This window comes from Electrophorus electricus, chromosome 10 (assembly GCF_013358815.1).
Source record: "Electrophorus electricus isolate fEleEle1 chromosome 10, fEleEle1.pri, whole genome shotgun sequence".
NCBI lineage: Eukaryota > Metazoa > Chordata > Actinopteri > Gymnotiformes > Gymnotidae > Electrophorus > Electrophorus electricus.
This window is the reverse complement of record NC_049544.1, coordinates 22457633-22479860: the sequence shown is the minus strand read 5'-3', so window position 1 is coordinate 22479860 and position 22228 is coordinate 22457633. Positions and strand designations below refer to the sequence as shown.

Below are 22228 nucleotides of genomic sequence, written 5' to 3'. Positions count from 1 at the left end.
GCATCCCACCCTTTACCTGTCTGATCTGGCCACACTACAGGCACGATGGTTTATAAACTAGAATATCATCAATGGATTATGGCCTGAATTGATTTTTAAACATCCCTGAATTAAGAATTTTTCACATTAGTGAACCCGATAATAGCGGGACCCTTGGCTCACTGAGACGAAATGCATGCAAAACCTCTTAAATTCATAAAATCCATTTAATGAGCTTGATTAGGGCAACATGGATTAACTGCATTATAAAACAGACATTTCAAACTGGGGAGAAAAAAAAAAAAAAAAAGAAAAAAAAAAAAAAAAAACCATTAAGAATTCAACCTGGCGATAAATCACACTTGTACTGATCTCTAGCTGTCTGCTACTGAGACAGCAGGTGTGGATGTGCCCCATCTGTCTGCGGATTCTTGTAGCTACGTTTACATACACGGATGTCAGACTGACCTCAGATCAGATCAACCAACCCATCTGACAACTTATATCTAATGGGAGATGTACAATAAAAAGCTGAGCTGTCTAAGATTAAACAGAAACAAGAGGACTTAAGTAGGACAGTGGTAATTATGCTAAATGCAATCCTCCGCTGCACAAATTGCAAGAAAAATGGGCATGGCCCTCTAAGCACAGTGATCTTCATACCCAGTGACAATGCTGATTGATTTTATTTCTGCTTCAACAAACTGGATAGAATGTATTGAATGGCTGAGAAAATGCAAATTTTGTAAATTGACCCAGAGTTGACAGAACACAGCTTACAACCTGTGTTAATGTTGTTAATGAATAACAGTGACTTAAGACAAGACTCAATAATAATAATAATAATAATAATAATAATAATAATAATAATAATAAATGTACGTGGTGCTGGGAGGATTGCACAGTCAGCTAAGGGGCACATGTTAAAAGTCTGAGTTTCCATGGTAACTGCAGTGTGCTAGAAAGGCTTCTGGGTAATGATGCTCAGAGCTCTCCAGCCTCTCTGTCTCCCGAGCGACGAGACTCCGCCCTCCCGTTGAGACCATCGGATGAACAACGCCGACCTTCACGCTCCCGAGATCGTTCATGATCGCGAGATGACCTGAAACATCACACACACACACACACACACACACACACACACACACACACACACACACACACACACACACACACACACACACACAGCTTATTTGTGTGTGAGAGAAGACAAAAGCACTTGTAGGAAGCTTCCTGAGAGCATCTGTTAAGGAGGATTTTAACTAATGACTTTTTTAACCATAATTTCCCACAACTTAAAGTTCTCACTAACAGGAGCCCACTGTGATCTGCTATCACACACTGAGTTGTGTGTGTGAGCATGAGAGAAAGAGCACAAGATGGAGAGACAGACACTTGTCTGAGAATGCGCAAGTGTATTCCCTGCTGTGGCGAGTGTGGTGTGGGTGTGTGTGTGTACTTGTGTGAGTGTTCCCGGCTCTGGCGAGAGTGGGATCTGGAACGAGATCGGTGCCTCCTGCGTCTCTCTCTCTCTCGGGAACGTGATCTGGATCGACGCCTCTCACGCGATACCGAACGGGACCGCCGCTTTCTCCTCTCTCTCTCCCGCTCTCTCTCCTTCTCTCGTTCCCGCTCGCGGTCACGATCACGGTCCCGGGATCGAGACCTGCAAACCGAGCAGACCACCCACCACACCAACTTCAGTCTCTTACACATTAAACAGTAACCATGTGCATGAAGTTTAGGTCAGCAACGATAGAGGGGGAGGTCGTAGAAACGTCTGCAGACAACTATAATCTTTTAAATATATGCAAACAGAGATCCCAAAAGAGAAGTGGGGGTTGTGTGCAAGAGAGACCTTTTGCGCTCCCGGCTCCGTGACCTGGTCCTGTCAAGGTGAAGGGAGAGATAGTTACAAAGTGATTAAAGGAAAAGTCACAAGATGCAATCTGATCCAAGTGTGGGAAGGGGGCCGGGGTATGAAGAACAACGCCCTTACTTCCTCTTCATCCTCTCCTCCCGCTCTCGCTCCTCCCGCCGCTTCAAGCGCTCCTGGTTCCGCCGCTCCTGCTTATCTAGAACAGTTTTCTAGAAAGGAAGAATGGAAAGTGAGACATCCTAGATTAACTTTTTTAGAATGCTGTGAATTTCAGATTTATACAGACAGCCCATATCAACAGCACAACAGATGGAAGCCGTTACTGCCACGTTAGGCTTGAAATGTTTAGCACTGATTTCTGCAATTACATCTGGATTCAGCGTTTGTTTATGTCTCTCTCTCACACACAGACACACATACCAGAAGCAGATGTTTCTGAATGCAGGTCACTGTAAGCGAACTGCTCTAGATCCCTGATGCTGTCTCCCAGTGAAGACACTACTACAGCAAATCTGGCACAGGAGTGTCAGATTCAGGAGCATTTCAGATGAAGCGTGGTTTTACTTCATTTAAAGGCTTTTGAATTGAATTTGTATGGAGTTTTTGAGCAAATAATTAAACTGGCTGCATTCTACATGCTGGGTCTACATAGTCTGACTGTATTGCTGGTTCAAGTTGTAACCATGCCAACTAAAACGTACCTTCAGCTGTTCTAGTTTCTCTCGGATTTGGATGAAGCCCAGGTGCAGTTTACCGCCAAAGTGGTCAGCGAGGCGACGATCGTTGTCATGGAGACCCAGGTAGGCAGAGCACACCTCACACACCCGAAGCTTCTGCTGTTGGAAACTGGAGGCAGGCATCGAGTTTCTGTACTCCTCCTACAGGGACACACCCAGTACATGATCATTCCAGTGGAGGAATCATACTCACATTAATCCATCCTTTTAAAAGACATCAGTTCTAGGGAAACTCATCACCCAAATACAGCCACACACTACGCATACAACCCCCCACTACACATACACACAGTTGTGCTGGCTACACTGACCTCCGCATCTTTCTTCTTGCTGCGGACTTTCTCCACCTCCTGCAGGATTTTCTGGGCTTCGTCTACGTTGCCTTCTGCACCCAGCTGCTCGGCCTTGGCTAGCAGCTTTCCAATCTCCTCGTTAAGCTCATGGACTTTCTCTGCCTGCCAGACACACACACAGATGCACAAACACAGCAAGAAGCAAGAAACTGATGCAGCCTTACATACACTTTGTTCTTCCACTTCTGTGAATCCATGTTCTTGCACAAAGCCACCAAACAAGACGAAACTGAATTTTTATTGAAATATTTCCACCACGCTTAACTTCACACGCACACCCACACACCTTGGCAGCAACCTCTGCGCTGATCTCCTCCTGTGTCTCAGCGAGACGTTTCTTTGCCAGCTCAGTTCTGCGGTCACAATCGGCAATGAAGGACTCCAGATGGTCAACCGCCTGAATAGCAGAAAAGACCAACATCAGCCTAGAACTACCAGGACAGACACCATGAATACAGCCAACACAAATACATCCAACAGTGCCCAGTCTTCATAACAGTATGAAGAATCCAACGTACATCAATAATAAAGTGTGCACATTGCTATAGGCTGAAGATTCCAAGTTAGCAAATTTTTATTACCCCATTAAAATGAGTTTGTTTCCAAAAGTGTTACTATGCTCAGTAGGGCCTGCAGTGTCATTCTGAGTTCAGTTCCAATATTAACAGCCTGCACTGAGGAAAAACACGAGTTGTAGACTGCAACAGCCTCTCTCTTAATGACCCTCCAACGACCAGTCAGTTCCCCTTCGCAAACGATGTCAGTCACTGGTTTTCTAGCCAATCAAAGCCGCATGGGGCAGCTCAGAAAACGAGGTGCATGCTCAGACAGGGATGACTGTGCGTGTGCTCATCTCTCCAGCGCAGTGATGGCGACACTGCCTGAAGAGCCAAACCTTCAGCACAACACAGAACATCAAGCTTACCTCATCCAAGAAGCAGCTTAGTGAAACAGAGGCATTTAATAACTTTAAGGCTGCTGTGATTTTTCTGTCAGCAAAGGAAGCTGTGGAAGCTGAGGCATGCAGTCAGAAGACTGCAGGCCTGGCTGGAATTATGCACTCACATCCAATTCAAAGAACAGGTCCCGCTCTTTAGAAGCAATCTCATAGTCTGCACGCAGGGCCAGGTCATGAATCTTTGAGCATTCACCCAGGTCCATACGCTAAACAGACAGAGAGAGAGAGAGAGAGAGAATGAATAAATCAGAACTGGCTACAGAATTTGCAGCGGCATTGGCCTGGCTCAGACGTTTCTTACTGTGCCAGAGAGGATGTCGTGTGGACAGCAGTTCAGTAGGTGGGACTTGCACACGCGTTCATCTGTAAACTTCACCCTCTGCCGAGACTCGTCTCCTGCAAGAGCAAAACGCATGCAATGAGTGGAACTACATACACACATACATTTTTGTCTCACACACACCTCGCACTTCAACAATACACACTGCTAAGTCTGGGGGGCCAAGGTCACATTTCTGCCTCTCGCTGCAAAAGGGATGATGGGATTTGTAGTTAAGAAAGTGAGCTTGAGAGTGAAGTTGCCAACTGTACTAAAACTAAACAGCTAATTAGTCTCTAGAACCAGCTCTGTCACGATGCAACCTCACTACATAATACGAGAGTTGAATCTTACATCAGAGGTCCCCATTAGACAAAGGATGTCCAAGCAAATGTTATCAAATACAATGTGTGTATAACTCTATGGAAGGCACCTTTAACAAGTTTGATGTTAGCCCCATTAATGGCGAAAGCTACATACTGTCTGACATAAGGTCAGTTTTGCTTTGGCCACTGTAGTTATTTGTTATTACCCCTTTAGGATTAACCATCAAGGGCAATATCAGATAGGGTTAAAACAACAAGAGACAGAGTGACATTTAATAGGTCAGGATAATGTATTTATAATGTACAGTAAGATTCTATCTCTGCAGGCAGGCTGTGCTGTGTTGTGTTTAGGTATAATGGAAACATTAACTAACAGTGAATGGTGATGCTCTCTGGCTTCAAAGAGCTGACAGGAACAGACAGATGCGTTTAGGGCAGGGACTACCTTTGGTGTGAACTGAATTGCATGAGTTGCAGCTTAGACATTCTCAGTACATTTTATTGAATGTTTGAAACCGTTGGGCCAGTCTGTTGTACACATTCCAGTCCTTCAGTAAATAAAAATGGTGGGGGGAGGAAAAAAAGTAAAAAAAAAAAACAAAAAAAACAGAAAACCAAAAACTAGAAGTGTTAGTTTATACACACTGCGAGCTCTCTCTCCCATACTGTACCCAGCCTGGAGCGTCTATTGGTCCATGGTCTTAATAAAGATTAAAGGGGAAAAGCTTTTCTTGATCAAACCTGCAATGAGGAAGTTGGGAATGATACACAAGAGTCAAAGTGAAGACCGTCGGTGGAGGATTTCCTGTTTGCTTTTGTTTTGTTTATTTAGCTATTTTGCTTCGTTCTTATGTGCCAAACTAGTCCAACAGTGCATAGGCAGGACACCATGCTAGCAGTGTAGACCCAGCACCTGCTGAAGAGACCATCCTTTTCTTGTTGCTGATCTCTTACTTTACCGTCACTGTGCTTTACCAAGTCTCCTGATGTAGGCTACAGAATAATTAGGCTACTTCTGGAAAACAAAATTGTTTGGATATTCATAACAGCTTTAAAAATCATTTGTGACTCACGGCTCGATGAACATGAGGCTTTTCTGCAACTCCCTTGCAGATTGATGTAGGCTGGCAAAGATACACTGAACCTTAATGAATAGAATAAAGGGGCCACAATTGTTCAGTTTGTATGAAACACATGTACGGGAAGCAAATGAATTCATCTCATCACTCACACAGACACAACGTCATTCACACGGCGCGTGAGAGACATCTCTCACCACCAGTTAACGTCACTTAAAAACATGTAGATCAGCGAAAGTCCCAAGTCACACCACTTTATCTAGTCATCTCGCTCTGGGATGATTATGGCCAAAACCGTACACAGATCACCACCTACGGCACGATTCCCTCTCGGAAATGTCACTCTTAATTTAATGCTTGCAACCAGTTATTAGCTAGCTAACCTAGATAGGGAGGCAGCGGTGTACGCTTTATCCACGATATATTGTATTTGTATAGCACTTGCCATAAAAAAAGTACCAAACTAAGCTTACATTCGATTACCAAACTTCTGTTTAATTATGCATGTTATGCAGGAGAGACGAACCGGTCGACAAGGATTTAAAATTAATCAGGCTTTTTCGTTGTTGTGCGTTGGAATAGCATTTCACTTCGAATTACCTAGCTAGCGTTAATATTCCTAGCTCCTAACATCCCTAGTTTAGCTAGAAATCTCCTCAGATAGAAACAACTTAATCCTTCGAACAATAAAAAGAAAAGATCACACTAATTCAAATGTTTATTCACACTCCACAAAAATAAGAACTGTAAAATTACCGCGGTGTAATACCAAAGAATCGGCATTAGCAGGCAGTAGCTAACTAGCTAGGCCCAACTACGACGCGGTCCAATAGCTCCCTGGTTAACCTGAGCGCACCTAGCCAGCTAGCTCGCTAGCTAAACAAGCCGATTTGGCCATTGACGTCACTGGCTACAGATGAACACAAACATTAAATGGTGCATTTCGAGAGGAAATCGTGGCCCATTTATCCAGTTCTGAACGCCCGTCGCTAGACATAACACGTTTAAACGTGCGACTAATTTAGACTTAAAACACAAACACGACACACACAAGGGCTACAGCGCGCGACACAACCTCTCAGCGACTCAGAGCGCTCGCGAGCTAGCTAAGCTAGCTTGTTACTCACCATCCCTCGCAGTCCCCATTAACTGATCAAGCAAAGCTCTCATCTGAGCCTGGGCAGACATCTCGGTCGATTAATTACGCGTAATCTACAAGTCTTGTGGGGGTTTGTTTTTTACTACTCCGCGTTTTTAAATTTTCTATCGGTGTATTATTCAAAAATCAAACGTTTCTGTGCCGTCGACGTCGCCACCGTCTCTTCCCTTTCGAAGGCGTCGCGACCGCTCTGGCAATGCGGAACCAGTCACGCAGCCGAACGCCAATGAAAGCGTGCTACGTCATGAAAAAAGACCGTAATTTTAATTAACGTTACAGGTTTTAATCATTCAAGCGGTACGTATATAAAACTAGGTCGATTATATAATTAGTTTTTTTTTTTTAATTAATATTCGTGCCATTTCGTTCATCGTCACGTTAAAATATAAGACCCTATCTGACGCACCATATTCAGTATGTTTATCACCTCTGAGGAGAAGCTACGCTAACCTAACCTAACCAGCTAACTGTTTTAGAGCAGCGGGGGTGCGTTAAACCACCAGTGGGGTGTTTGGTGTCTGAGCAGATCCTCGGAAATGACAGGTGCAACGTCTGTCTAATTCGTCACGCCGATCCCACCGAGTTCCTAACCGATCTAGGAAGCGATAAAACGTTAAACGTAAGTAATACGTTTCAAGGTTGAGTTGCGCGACTGCACTATGTGTAACGTTAGCCAAACTGAACGTCTGTACTCGACGGGTCTGGTGAGACGCTAGCTAGGCTACGTTATATCTTAGCGTAGTGATTACCATTCTGTTATTACAGAAGGTTGTCAGTAGATAACGCAAAAATGGTCAAATGTGCTGTAGTTAGTTGTCCTGGACTGAGCTGCACTTTAGCCAGCTGTATTTCAGCGTGTTTTTATGGCTTGCGGTAATTAATTATTTTCGCGTTATACTTGCAACTAGCAATTTAATTGGACACGGAACAGTTTTTCAAGCTATTTGTCACTTGACTTGTACATAATGATATTGTCCACGGCGTTGTCTCTAGTAAGGCATGTTCTGTAGCGTTAGTCAGCGTGCAGTCAAAACTCCAGTTTATGTGAAGGTTGATCTTGTGTTCTGTTGAAATGTATTAATATTTCGTCTTGATGCGTATTAGTTCGTCAAACCACAGTTTGGCGAGATAACTTGTGATTTTGCCCAGAAGCTTCTCGTAAAATTTGCTCTCTTGCTTTCTGCTACTCTGCTGCTCCAGGATTTTGTTACAGCCACGTTTTCTGAAAAAGTTGAATGCTTATAAATACGCGTGGCGTCGAACTCTGGTGTTTTGCTTGTTGCGGGTTGGGGCCAATCTGGAAACCGGTTTGCAATAAAAGCAGAGTATTGGTTAACACCTTCTAAACCGATTGTCAATTCGGTTTTGTCTAACCTGTTTTGGCTCGCAAATTCGTTAGAGATTGAACATTCCCTCACGGTGCTGCCCATAGACATGGCCGTACTGTAGACCTTGTTTTATAACTTGGGCTCTGCCTGAATGACATGGAAGAAGCAGGATTTTCGATCATACACCAGTTATTTTTAGAATTTTACTACTTTGTCCATCATCTCTCTCTGGTCACTTTTTGGCACATTAATTTCCAAACCATATTTTCATAGCCTCGTAGCAAAGGTTATGGAGGTCTCATCCACTCAACATATTAGTTCATCATAGTTTTTCATTCATCCTGTTCCACAATACGTGACTCTTGCTCCGATTAAAACCATGTGAAAAACTCAAATCACTCCTGATTGTGGCATAAGCAAAAATGAGAAACTCATTTCCTGTGAGATTCTAAAAAACAGATTGTCAAAAGGGACTGGGATTATTACATTTGGTACATTACAATCATACCTAAAATTTTATTTAATGCAACTAAACATGTTTGTACTTGCTATAGATTTGCTGAATCACCTACTACTTGCTTATTCTTTTTATAAATGATTGGGAATAATAGGGCTCACAACTTCTGCTCACAGTTCTTCACCTACTGTGTTTGATAGTTTAAAACCATCTCTTACCTTTTAAAATAGATTATATTTGATGTGAACCCCATTACCTCTACTTGTAACCCCATGCTGCCTTGTCTCAAGTCATGTGATGCATGCCTATAACTGGTCCAAGTCTTTTAACCATTATTAATAGTTCAACCATTGCTAGTGTCGCAAAATGCTGTAACCATGCAGTTATACAGCCACCATTTATAAAACCTGGTTTCAATCATATGATCCCCTGAAGTTTTTAGCCTAGTTGATTTTCTTTCAAAGGTTTTGGTAAATTTGTCGGCTTAACTGTCACTGCACCTAAGCATAATGATATTTTTAAAATGTTGCAGTCTGGTTTTAAGGCTCTTCATAACTTTTTTTTTTTTTTTTTTTTTTTTAAGACAAATTATTCATTGCTTCTTGGTGACTCTGGGGATTGTCCTTTAATTTATTAGGCTTCACTGTGGCACTTGGCACTGTCGTTCATGCTATCATCATTGAAAGCCTTGTGTATATGATTGGTTTACGGGAAAGGCTACTCATCGGGTTTATAGCCTACCTTTGCCACAGGACCTGTTAAGGTCTGTAGTGGGCAACTATTTCATCTGTCGCTGCTATTGGCTTTGGGGTCCTAAAGGATCTATATTAGGACCGGTCCTGTTCATTATATGTAATATTTTAAGAAAACCTCTCTCGTTTCATTATTATTGATGATGATGATGATACTAAGGTGTATCTTTCTCTAAATTCAAATGATTTGTCATGAATGTGTCCCACTGTCTTGAGGATATCAAGACCTGGATGGCAAACTAAATTATTTGTTTTAATGGTTAAACAAAAGTAACACTGACCTCATTCTGTGACTGGAAATCTGGTGAGAATCCCATAAGTACTGATGGTATGTCAGACAAAAAAAGGTGGGCGGGGGAAATCCAGAAAACTTTGATCTATAAATACTCTTGTTAAAAGCAGTTTGTCAACTCAAAAATAATAAATTGAACCATTTTTGTGGCTCATTTGCACACTGGCACCTGGAAAAGGGATCACCCCTTCTTTAATGCCATTGCACTAGGCCCTGTGTATTTCATGGTATTAATATTTAAAGCCTTAAATGGATGAGTGCAATTTGATTGTGCTGGCCACCTCCGTCCTTACTCTGCTCCTTGGAACAGCTATTGCTACCTGTTCCACGCTCTCTGCCTGAGCTGAAGGCTCACCTTTAGTCTTGCTCTGCTGCTGAGTTTTAGGGCTGTTCCCTCGATCACAGTCTTCAAGTACAGGCATAAAGCATACCTTTTACTCTAGAGTTTGTTCCAGACAGGCGTCTGATTGTGTGGTTTTTTTTTTGTTTTGTTTTGTTTTTTTTGTTTTTGTTTTGTTGTTTTTTCCTCTTTTCCTCCCCTTCCTGATGTTATCAACTATATACAGCCCTTCAGTCAGTGTTTTTGTTTTAAATTAGTTCTATTAATAGACTTAACTTATTTCTCTCTTTAGACGTGTAAGGCTGTGATGCTTTGAGATGGCGGGCACAGTGGAAAGTGTGAGAGAGGAGGAGCCTCTGAAGGGTGTGTCAGAAGAAGGGGGTGTGTCTAACGACCGTCACTGTGCAGATGGGCTGGGCGTGTCCAAGCTGTCGACCTGGCGCACGGCTACCTTCCTCCTCTCGTTCTTCATCTGCCTCATCATTGTGTTTGCCTTCTCCTTTGTTCTGCCCTGCCCCGTTCGCCCACAGTACCAGCCCACCTGGAACCGCATTGTACCTGCTGCAGGTGAGATGCACTGTTACCTGTTCTGTAACCCCACGCCTGCTCATAGACAATGGTTTTATATAGCTCTCTCTCACCCTCAGCTACATATGATTTCCTGGCTGTGGGGCATGTTAACCCAGACCAAGTGCAGGATGTTGTCTTCATCTATAAAAGTGCAGAGGGCACCATGAACCAAAGCTGCATTGGTGAAGGTGAGTGACTACACACACACGAGTACCAGCTTCTGTTATTTCATTGTTAATGTGTGTTTCAGGTCTGCCCTCCCCCTGCCTGTTTCTCTTGGCTGTTGATGGCACTGATGGGGTGACTCTATGGGAACGACCACTAGCTGCTGTATATGATTGGGCGGTTTGTGGAGTGGGTGGGGTCAAGACAAAAGGAAAAATCTGTCTGGTGGCTCACACAGACAATCTCACAGCTGTTAACATGCACACAGGTACATGTAGTCTCTCTCAATCTCACATTTGCACACAGCAACACACTGGCAGGCTAGTGAGTCTAGTGCGTCAAATGCATTCAGTTTGGAATTTCTTCCAAGTAAACACTTGCAGTACTTTCTGACTAGCCCTTTCACTTGGCCAGTGTATAGCAATGATTTTAACTCATGCACACAAGCTTAAAGATTATGTACCCAACAGTATATGTAAAAATACATTTATAATAAATGTATACCGTTTAAACTAATGGGGCGTGTGCGTGCGTGTCTGTATTCAGGTGTGATCATTTGGCAGAGGCCACGTTCTCCTGTTATTAATGGACACCTCCCAGTGATCCTCTTGCCAGATCTTGATGGTGACGGAACTGACGATATTGCAGTGCTGTCGTACATCCCTCCCGTGCCGCCTCGCACACCTGCACCAGTATGACTCATCAGACATGCACTCACATGCAAGCACATGCACTACTGTCTCAGAGTACCAAACACCTTGTATGGAGTCATTTTGGCAGATTACACTGTAACCCCCCTACAGACTGAGCTGGTGTTCTTCTCGGGTAAATCGGGTGACGTGATTGGCTTAAAGGTGAATGTGGATGCAGGAGCGGTGAGGACTCACCTGCAGGTTACCACGCCAAGTGGAGCCCACTACCTGCTGCTATGCACAGGTGGCCAACATGCACCTGCTCACCACAACCACCAAATTTTACAGCCATCTACCTGGTTAACATGACGACAATCATTTTCCTGGTACTGCAGCTTCTTCAGGGTCTCACATCCTCCCTGATTTCTGTACCGACATCTGTCCTTGCCTGTGCCATAGACGGAGGCCTGTACACGGTGGGGTTGTGGCGTTTGGCAGACAGGGCTGAGATCAGCATGGCCTCCAAACTGAAGAAGGAGAACAGCTGGGAAAAAAAACCCACCAACATCTCAGGACTCATCCCACTCTACGGGTATGACCACACACAAACGCACCTGTGCCCAGCAATCACTTCATGCACATGATCACACTGGCTCTGTGTGTGCATAGAGAGTACAACTTTATGTATAATTATGAAGGTAGGCACCCTACTATTCGGGACTCGAACCCAAGGCTGACGAAAGGTAAACATGAGCTCTGACCACTGGACAAAAGAGCCAGCTCCCTGGCACAATAGCCAGAGCACCCATTTAACCTCCCTAAGTGATGGTCTCTGTCACAATAAGCATTCACAAATGCACAGGACTCCTCCTGCTAGCAGTCTGATTCCTGCAATATTAACAGCACCATCCAGTGAACTCTCTCTCGTGCTCTCTCTCTCTCTAGGTCAGGGGCTCTGCAGCACATGGTGGTGGTGAAGGGTGGCTCTGGAAGCTCCTCCCCTTCTGTGCTTCTCCAGACTGCCTCCACCATAATGTTGTTAAATACAAACACACTCAGCATCAGCTGGACCAAGAACACCAGCCAACTGATCAAGTGAACACATGCTCGCTCGCTCGCTCACACGCGTACGTATTTGTTATGGCGGTCATGCTGATTGTGTTTGTGTGTTCCATGTCCAGTATTCCCTCATTTGGTCACTTCAATAAAGATGGAGTTTCTGACATAGTCCTTGAGGAAAACCTGGGTAACGAAACGAAGCGGGTGAGTACTGCGCTAATAACTCGCTGTGGGTTGACTGTGTGAAGTGGTGGTTTTGTGATTCTGGATTGCCGGTCAAGCATTGCGTTGTGTATAGTTCATTCATGCATGTGTAGGAACCAACTGATCAGGTCAGTTGGTTATATGGATGGTTAGACACTGTCATTATTAAATGTTTAATTGTGTGCAGGTTGTAATTCTGGTTGGACAGGCAGTTTTGTGTAGGTGGTGTTTCTAGATGGGTGACTTGGATATTCTGTATAACTGTCTTGCTGTGTGTGTGTGGAGGTGATTGTACAGATGGTTAGCTTTGTGTTTGTGCATAAAGGTGGTTCTTTAGATGGCTTATCGGAGGTTTTGTGCGCTTCTATGTGTAGGTGGTGATTGTGGACGGGCAGACGGGCCGGGAGCTGTGGGCGGGAAGTCTGCTCTTCGGTACCCAGAGCCCCAGTCCTGCTTCTGTTCTCACCATCTATTCCTACTCTGTCTTCATGTTGTGGGGAGAGACACGTACACAAAGCAACGTCACAGTGAGTACCTCACTCTCACACGCACAGAGCAATGACATGTTGAGATGGCTGCACTGACGCACGTGTGCAAACGTACAAAACGCATAGTAATGTGACAATGAGAAAGTAAGAGATAAATGTCATGTTAATGACATGATGCATTGTGTGTGTATACAGAGGGGCATCTCTGAGGAGTGGGCTTCGTACCTCCTCCACCCCCACTATTCTAGTGTCCTGCTGGAGAGAAGAAATCCTGTACAGAACATCATCTCGTTTAAAAGTAGCGTATAACACCGCCCACACACACACACACACACACACACACACTCACACATTTAACTGTTCACACCACTGCTCTTAAAATGTAACACTAACTCAACCCACAAAGGATAAAGCCAACTACTGTAAAATGAAAAGTGTACTCTTGCAATTCAACTAGTCAAGTGACGACTGATTTTGTGCAATATTTTAAGAAATCCATCAAAACTGAAAACTGTCCTTGTATACTTGCAGCTGCTCTGTTGGAACGAGGTCGTCATGCCTGTTACCTCGTCCTGTCTGGAGCCAATGGATCACTGACGGATGAGGCGGGGCTTGGTGGGGCGGAGCCAGTGGTCTTGACAAAGCGGAAGATCAAGGATGATGTATCGCAGAGTGTTGTGCTGGGAGTGGGAGGGCCTGAGGGCGGGGCCATAGCTAGAGACATGGAGAATTTTGTGAGGGAGGCATTCGAAAGGCTGAGATTTAATGAGGAAATGATTTAACTCCTCTGGAGTAACAGCTGCTCCTGTGTAGAGTAGTTGGTTTTAATCCAGGAGTGGGAGGGGAAAATTAATGTAGGAATTTGCTAGTTCCTCAGATTTTTATTGTAAATCTAGAGTGCTCTTCTCTGTACTCTGCACCTCATCCCAGTTTACTGAAGCAGTCTGCACCTAGTTTCTGAGCTCCTTAGAGTATGTGCACAGAGTTCTGTGCGAGTCTGTAAAGTCACAATGCAGTTGATGCTCTGTGCGTGGGGGATATGTGTGGACCACACTCCTGTCTACAATGTCTTGAAAAAATGCTGCATGATGTAGCCTTTATCTCAAAGAACAAAGACAATCAGAACCTATACAGTACATCAAGTACAGTTTAGAAATGGATTTATAAAGAAACAGTAAGCAAGGAATGCATTAAGTAAATTTAAAATCAGTTGCTTATAAATTTCTAGTATAGTCCAATACCAAGCACTTTATTGGGTGAGGGTGAGGCCAGTATGTTTCTGCAGTGCAAGGCTTGAATACAGTGCCTGGGTCTGTGGTGCTGGGTTCTGTGCTGAAATAACCAGAATCTTTTGCCTTCTGAAACGTATGGAACACTGTAACTGTTATATACTATACACATCTAATCATGTACTAGGACCATATATAGTTGGCCCTGCTTCATCATTTATGAATATTTTATTCAATTTCATTTTCTGCCCTTCTGTAGAGTGCTTTTGTTTTTTTAAGGTTGTTCCCAGTGAGACGCTAGAGCGCAGCACTGCATTGCAGTCGTAACTGTGCAGTGTGCGCAGTCGGTCCGTTCCAGTGGCTTTGCCTGGGCGACTGCTAGCAGTGCTGATTGTGTTTGGATCTGTTTAACGTTGTTTTTAAGCGGTACAGAATGATTGATTTTGGCTGTGTGAAACTAGTTGTGCTGATGAGCTTCTCTCATGTATACCCTGCTGTTTTCCTGGTAATGACTCTAATCATCCTCTTCAAGTTTACTTTGATTTGCTTTCATTTGTCCAGTCCCAGTAAACCTAATCATTTTCCATATTCCTTCCATTTACTTTTCACCATAAAGTGGAAAAAGTACAATCATGCAGTTGTGTGTTGCTGGATGAAACTAGCTTGCTGACTCATCAGTTTGTTGTTTGTATACCAAGGAGAAGTGAGTGTGGTGACTATAAAGTTAACAGTGCTCAGAAGGGTCCTTCTTGTAGGATAACACCTATGTCTATCCTATATTTGCACAGATTGGGAGTATTGGTGTTCTGTGGAGAGACTGTGGTCCTGAACTATTCAATTGACCTGCTTGTAGTGGTTTGTTTTAAGCTGAAACCAAAGTAACTATAGTTGAACACTGTCTGCATTGGATTTGGCAGAGTCCAGGCTTGGCTCATAAAGCATGATGATCTTTAGTGGTTCATGCTGATCTGTGCGTGCGTATGCACGCACGCCAGCCAGTCACTCACTGAATGTCTTACAGGGGTTCAGCCCAAGGCCCCAGGAGTTTAATTGCGGATCCTGGGCATGAGTTAGTGCCTTTAGAGCAGGAGGCATGTGCGTGCTTCTTAGTTTATAAACAAAAATGACTATACTGCTGCAAAAACTCAGTTCATTGCTGCTGATCAGTAATATCTCTGCACCTACTAACGTCAGTCGGCATGCTCTAATCTATACGCAAGTCTGTAGTTTATTTTCCTTACTAAGATTGGAGACCATGGTCCAAAATTAAAGTGTAAACTGTGGACTTTCAGATAAAATAATCTTAAGACAGAGTTTGTAACTGGGGCAACTAGTGATTTAAAAACAAACAAAATAATGGGGGGTTTTTTTGGGGGGGGGGATGGTCCTGGATCAGATGCTTAATAAATGAGGAACAGGACCCATCAATAAGGGACCTTAATCTGAAGGGTGAGGGCAGAGGGTCTCAATTTTGAACCAAAGAGCAGCACATGCATGTTTAGGTTAATGTTCACCCCAACCACAGAAAGGGCAAACATGTCATAAGCTCTCTGTGGACTATGCGAACTCTCAATCCAAACCACGGTGTTGAACAAGGAAGTGGATTGCTGGGAAGCAGGAAGCATACACATGTCCAAACAGGAAAAGGAGGGTCACTTATCAGTGTCTGCACTTCCATGCTCCAGGTGTACTGAACCAGCTGCCAACTGATGGGACAAACTGCACTCAGAGTGCATTAATACCCAGGCCTTAAAAAAAAACCAAAAAAAACCTGCAAGTGACCTCCTGTGCAGCCAAAGCCCTGTTGCACAAAGTCTAGATGTGAGCCCCACCCAGAGTGCCAAAGGCTCCTCTGCAGCACAGCTCTGGAGTAGTTAAATTAGTTTAATCTGAATCAGAGATTCCAGTCACCTGCTGTGCTGTGTAATGCTACTGGACCAAAACAGGTAGTCAGCATGCAGCTTCTGCATCTTAAAACCAAATCAAGCCATGATACAGTCTGATCCTGGACCTTTTTATGCTGTGTCTGAGTGCTGGTGCATGTTGCTCTGTGTGGTATATTTTATATTTGATTTACTTATTGGTTTCTTGGGCTTTTGTATTATAAACCTGTAGATCAGGTCTGAATTAGATTTGGCTTCTGGGTTTTTAATCACTGTAATTTTGAACACTAAAATGAGTGGAATATTCAATAAAGACATGATTTTGTTGATTTGACACAAAGTGCTGGAGTTCAGAGTCCAATTCTTGTAGTGGGATTTTAATTTTATGGTTAAATGTGCTACCTTTTTGTCAGACAGTAATCAATCCTTCCATCTACAGCATCCATTACTCGTGTGTCTGAGAATAGATGTGATCGCTCTATACAGAACGGAGACCAGTTTGCTCGAGCCTGTCCTTTCAACACTTCGCTTAAAGTAATTCTATTATGGCAAGTTCACGCTATGATTTTTGGCCCTAAATTTTTCTTGTCGACAGGGTTTGGAGGTCGCCGAGGAAAAACTCCAGAGTGTGAGCAAATTGGTGTTATTTCGTGGTTCGGAAATCGGCGCCATCTTATTACGTGTGAGTTGTTAAAAAGACACGAGCTGAGAGCATTGCCAATCGCTCGCATAATCCCGAACAATATTATGCTAAAGATAGGGCCTGGCCAAAAAAGGTCACCACCTGGATTTAACTAAGCAAACAGGTAAGAGCCCCCCCATGGGATAATTACTGCCTGGGTGAGTATGTTTTCAGCTGGCAACAAATTATTTAACCCTAACTGATGCAGGGAGTAGCTTCCCATTTGTTAAACAACCATCTCGAAAGACGCATCCTGTGGTCATGGAAAAGATGTTAATCTGTTTCAGAAGGGTCAAATTAGTGGCATGCATCAAGTAGAGAAAACATCTAAGGAGATTGCTGAAACTACTAAAATGGGGTTAAGAACTGTCCAACGCATTATTAAAAATAATCTTCAAGGAAGGAATGTGGTGGGGAAAAAAATCTTGAATGACCGTGATTGGCAGTCACTTAAACGTGTGGTGACTGTTTGTAGAAAAACAACAGTAGAACTCGGGGATATGTTTAATAGTGAAAGTAAGCATTTCTACACGCACAATGCGAAGGGAACTCAAGGGAGTGGTACCAGATGGCTGTGTAGCCGTAAGAAAACCACTTGTCAATGAGGTTAACTGGCAAAAATGGCTTCGATTTGCTAGGGAGCATAAAGAATGGACTCTGGAGCAATGGAAGGTCATATGGTCTGATGAGTCCAGATTTACCCTGTTCCAGAATGATGGGCGCATCAGGGTAAGAAGAGAACTGGCTGAAGTGATGCACCCATCATACCTAGTGCCTACCGTACAAATCTGTGGGAGCAGTGCTATGATCTGGGGTTGCTGCAGTTGGTGAGGTCTAGGTTCAGCAACATTATGTGCCCAAAGCATGAGGGCGGCTGACTACCTGAATATACTGAGCAACCACGTTATTCCATCAATGGATTTTTTTTTTCTTCCCTCAGGGCATGGGCATATTCCAAGATGATAATGCCAGGATTCATTGGGCTGAAGTTGTGCGTAGGTGGTTCAGGGAGCATGAGACATTATTTTCACACATGGATCAGCCATCACAATCCAGAGCCGAACCCCATTGAGAATCTTTGGGAGGTGGTCCAAATCTCCCATCATCAGTACAAGATCTTGGGGCAAAATTAATGCAACTCTGGACAGAAATAAATGTTGTGACATTGCAGAAGCTTGTGGAAACGATGCCACAGCGAATGCGTGCCGTAATCAAAGCTAAAGGCGGTCCAACAAAATATTAGAATATGTGACCTTTTTTTTGGCCAGGCAGTGTATATTGATCAGCTTATGACTAGTAGTGCACTACAAACGCAGAGAATGAAAGATATGGAGTGAGAGGAAACCTGGCATCAATAACATCAACATGCAAGGGCACAAGTTCATTACATAGACTATATTGCAGGTGTATAAAACCAAGCACCCAGGCATGCAGACTGTTTCTACAAACATTCGTGAAAGAATGGGTCACTCTCAGGAGCTCAGTGAATTCCAGGGTGGTACCGTGATATTGTGCCACCTGTGCAACAAGTCCAGTCGTGAAATCTTGTGCGATCAGGGAAGCAAAGCGTGCACACGCACAGAGGATCCATGGACACTTCAAAGGCACTAGTGACACACAGCGCATGTGGGAGGGCATTCAGGCCATTACTAACTACAGGAAAACATCACCTTCCTGTGACAATGATGCCACCCTCCCAGATGCACTGAATGACTTCTATGCACGGTTTGAAACACAGAACAACATTGCAGCGGAAAAGTCCATCCTTCCGCAAAATGACCAGGTGCTGTGCCTGACTGCGGCTGATGTGAGGCGTACTCTGCGTGGAGTTAACCCATGGAAAGTTGCTGGACCAGACAACATCCCAGGTTGTGTGCTCAGAGAATGTGCTGACCAGCTTGCAGATGTCCTGACAGATATCTTCAATATCTCTCTGAGCTGCGCCGTGGTCCCAACATGCTTCAAGACCACCACCATCGTCCCCGTGCCTAAGAAGCCCATGGTGTCGTGTCTCAACGACTACCATCCCGTCGCACTCACATCCATCATCATGAAGTGCTTCGAGAGACTCGTCATGAGACACATCAAGACCCAGCTTCCCCCTTCTATGGACTCCCTGCAGTTCGCGTACCGGTCCAACTGCTCTACAGATGATGCCATCTCTACCACACTTCATCTGGCACTCACACATCTGGAAAAAAAGGGCACCTATGTAAGAATGCTGTTAATAGACTTCAGTTCAGCATTCAACACCATTGTTCCTCAGCATCTGATTGGAAAGTTGAGCTTACTGGGATTGAACACCTTCCTCTGCGACTGGATCCTGGATTTCTTGACCATACTGAGTACTGGTGCTCCCCAGGGCAGCGTACTCAGCCCTCTGCTGTTCACACTGCTGACTCATGACTGTGCAACGATGCACAGTTTGAATCACATCACCAAGTTCACTGATGACACGACCGTGGTGGGTCTCATCAACAAAGACAACAAGTCAGCATACAGAGAGGAGGTGCGAGAACTGGTCAGCTGGTGTAAGGTCAACAACCTGTATCTGAATATTGACAAGACAAAAGAAATAGTTGTTGACTTCAGGAGAGCAAGACGAGATCACTCCCCGCTTGCCATCAACGGCTCCTCAGTGGAGATCGTGAAGAACATCAAGTTTCTTGGTGTTCACTTAGCAGAGAACCTCACCTGGACCCTGAACACTAGTTCCATCATCAAGAGAGCCCAGCAACGTCATTACTTCCTTCGGAAGCTGAGGAAAGCCCATCTCCCATCACCCATTCTCACTACCTTCTATAGAGGTACTGTAGAGAGCATCCTGAGCAGCATCATTACCTGGTTGGGGAACTGCACTGCCTTTGACCGCAAGACCCTCCAGAGAATAGTGAGAACAGCTGAGAAGATCATTGGGGTCTCTCTTCCCTCCATCATGAACATCTACATAACACGCTGCATCCAGAAAGCCACCAACATTGTGAAAGACCCCACACACCCCTCACATGAGCTGTTCACCCTTCTGCCATCTGGAAGAAGGTACCGCAGCATCCAGTCCCGCACCTCCAGACTGTGCAACAGCTTCTTTCCAGAAACCATTAGACTCCTGAACTCTGGCTAATTCCAATTCCAATTCAGATTCCAAAAATGGGCACTTTTATACACACACACATATACACATGCTTATACACAGTCACACACACACACATACATACATACATATCCATATACACACTCACACATTGTTTTGCATTGGATTAGTGCTGAAATTAAACCTCACACAAATAAACTATGCACTCCTGTTGCAGTCTTGCACATTATCCTACTTGCTGCTAGAGTACTGTACTAAACCAGCACTGTACTCTGAACTGTTCTGGCTGCTACCGGTGACTGCTATGTTTAGTATAGCATGTCACTGACTCCTATGCTCAACTCACTTTACATATTCCCAGTACTGTGTACTGGACTAAATAATTGCACTGTCTACTCAATTTGTATTTGTCCTGTCCTGTATTTATTATTGTTTATTTAATGTTTATGACATTTTGCACTATATTGGACTGTTTGCACTTGTGTAGCATGTTGTCTGTTGCACTGTTGTTTTGTGTTGCACCATGGTCTTGGAGGAACATTGTCTCATTTTTATTGTGTACTTGTATATAGCTAAATGACAATAAAACCTCTTTGAACTTGAACTTGAAATTTCCTCACTTCTAAATATTCCACAGTCAACTGTAAGTGGTATTATAAGAAAGTGGAAGCTATTTGGAATGACAGCAACTCAGCCACCAAGTAGTAGGTAAGGTAAAATGACAGAGTCGGTCAGTGGATGCTGAGGTGCATGGTGTGCAGAGGTTGCCAACTTTCTGCAGAGCCAATCACTACAGACCTCCAAACGTCATGTGGCCTTCAGATTAGCTCAAGAACAGTGTGTAGAGAGCTTCATGGAATTGAGTTTCCATGGCCGAGCAGCTGCATCCAAGCTTTACATCACCAAGCACCATGCAACGTGTCAGATGCAGTTGTGTAAAGCATGCTGCCACTGGACTCTAGAGCAGTACAGACATGTTCTCTGGAGTGACGAATCACAATTCTCTGTCTGGCAATCCGATGGACAAGTCTGTGTTTGGTGGTTGTCAACCAACGGTACTTGTCTGACTGCATTGTGTCAAGCGTAAAGTTTGGTGGTGGGTGGATTATGGTGTGGGGTTGTTTTTCAGGAGTTGGGCTCGGCCCTTTAGTTCTAGTGAATAGAACTGTTAATTCTTTAGTATACCAAGAGATTTTGGACAATTTCATGCTCCCAACTGGGTGGGAACAGTTTGGGGATGGCCCCTTCCTGTTCCAACATAACTGTGCACCAGCACACAAAGCAAGGTCCATAAAGACATGGATGAAAGAGTTTGGTGTGGAAGAACTTGACTGGCCTGCATCGGGTCCTGACCTCAACCCAAAAGAACACCTTTGGGACAAGTTAGAGCGGAGACTGCCAGCCAGGAGACGGTCTCACCCAACATCAGTGTCTGACCTCACAAATACGCTTCTGGAAGAATGGTCAAAAGTTCCCATCAACACACTGCTAAACCTTGTGGAAAGCCTTCCCATAAGAGTTGAAGCTGTTATAGCTGCAAAGGGTGGGCCGACATCATATGAAACCCTATGGATTAAGTTTGGGATGTCATTCAAGTTCATATGCGTGCGAAGGTAGACGAGCGAATACTTTTGGGCATATAGTGTGTAATATCTACACGAAAGGGGAGCAGGCGGATGCATCCATCCAGCTATATATATATATATATATATATATATATATATATATATATATATATATATATATATATATATATATATATATAAGCTTATTATCAGCCACAGCGAACAGTAGCATACAACTACTATAGTATTTCACGTCCACAAGTGTACAAATACACTTGCATTGCTGACTTGCATTGCTGTCAGCTTGTAAATCACTACAGATCCCGGGAAGGGGCGTGGAAACCGAGGCATAAATTTACCAGGGAGCGTACGGGGACCCAGTCACGTATCACTCAGAGCACTGCAGACGGGTATCAGTATTACAGTATTACAGTATTACCGACGGCATGTGGTCGATAAAGACGTAAAATCGTCACGTGCTCATTCTGGTAGGGCGTTCTCACCAAGCCACGTGATCCGGAAGCTGATCACAGGCAACGATGCATCTCCCATCTTTTCAAGCCCGGCGCTGATATTGCACCAGAAATGATGGAGACCATCCATCTGATCTGGAGCATTCGCAACCCGAAACGAACGTGGGCATAGCAAAACGTTTGGATGTGAACTATGTAACGTTTTTATTATGTTTCTTGGCAAAGAATT

At 44.0% G+C, this 22228-nt stretch overlaps 2 protein-coding genes across 8 annotated transcripts; one reads left to right on the top strand and one right to left on the bottom strand.

The window, feature by feature from the left end:
• Positions 1-187: 187 nt before the first annotated feature.
• luc7l (LUC7-like (S. cerevisiae)) lies at positions 188-6973 on the bottom strand. 3 transcript variants are annotated; one of them, XM_027003146.2, is made up of 11 exons: positions 6758-6973; positions 5625-5695; positions 4208-5292; positions 4014-4112; positions 3235-3345; positions 2907-3050; positions 2560-2736; positions 1979-2067; positions 1838-1867; positions 1439-1645; positions 188-1081 (listed from the first exon to the last, which is right to left on the bottom strand). In XM_027003146.2, exons 3-11 carry the CDS (start codon positions 4346-4348, stop codon positions 964-966), a joined length of 1116 nt encoding a protein of 371 aa, XP_026858947.1. In that variant the 5' UTR covers positions 4349-5292; positions 5625-5695; positions 6758-6973; the 3' UTR covers positions 188-963. The 3 variants fall into 3 exon arrangements, with proteins under 3 accessions (XP_026858947.1, XP_026858946.1, XP_026858948.1); XM_027003145.2 differs by lacking the exon at positions 5625-5695 and having other exon boundaries at positions 4208-4302; XM_027003147.2 differs by lacking the exon at positions 6758-6973 and having other exon boundaries at positions 4208-4302.
• Positions 6974-6996: 23 nt separating this feature from the next.
• Positions 6997-16529, top strand: fam234a (family with sequence similarity 234 member A). Of its 5 annotated transcripts, none has more exons than XM_027003142.2 (12): positions 6997-7086; positions 10251-10525; positions 10606-10716; positions 10779-10961; positions 11240-11385; positions 11497-11629; positions 11785-11917; positions 12271-12420; positions 12507-12588; positions 12963-13115; positions 13272-13374; positions 13608-16529. In XM_027003142.2, exons 2-12 carry the CDS (start codon positions 10276-10278, stop codon positions 13856-13858), a joined length of 1695 nt encoding a protein of 564 aa, XP_026858943.2. In that variant the 5' UTR covers positions 6997-7086; positions 10251-10275; the 3' UTR covers positions 13859-16529. The 5 variants fall into 5 exon arrangements, with proteins under 5 accessions (XP_026858943.2, XP_026858945.2, XP_026858941.2 ...); XM_027003140.2 differs by lacking the exon at positions 6997-7086 and adding an exon at positions 7122-7408; XM_027003141.2 differs by lacking the exon at positions 6997-7086 and adding an exon at positions 7417-7493.
• Positions 16530-22228: the final 5699 nt, after the last annotated feature.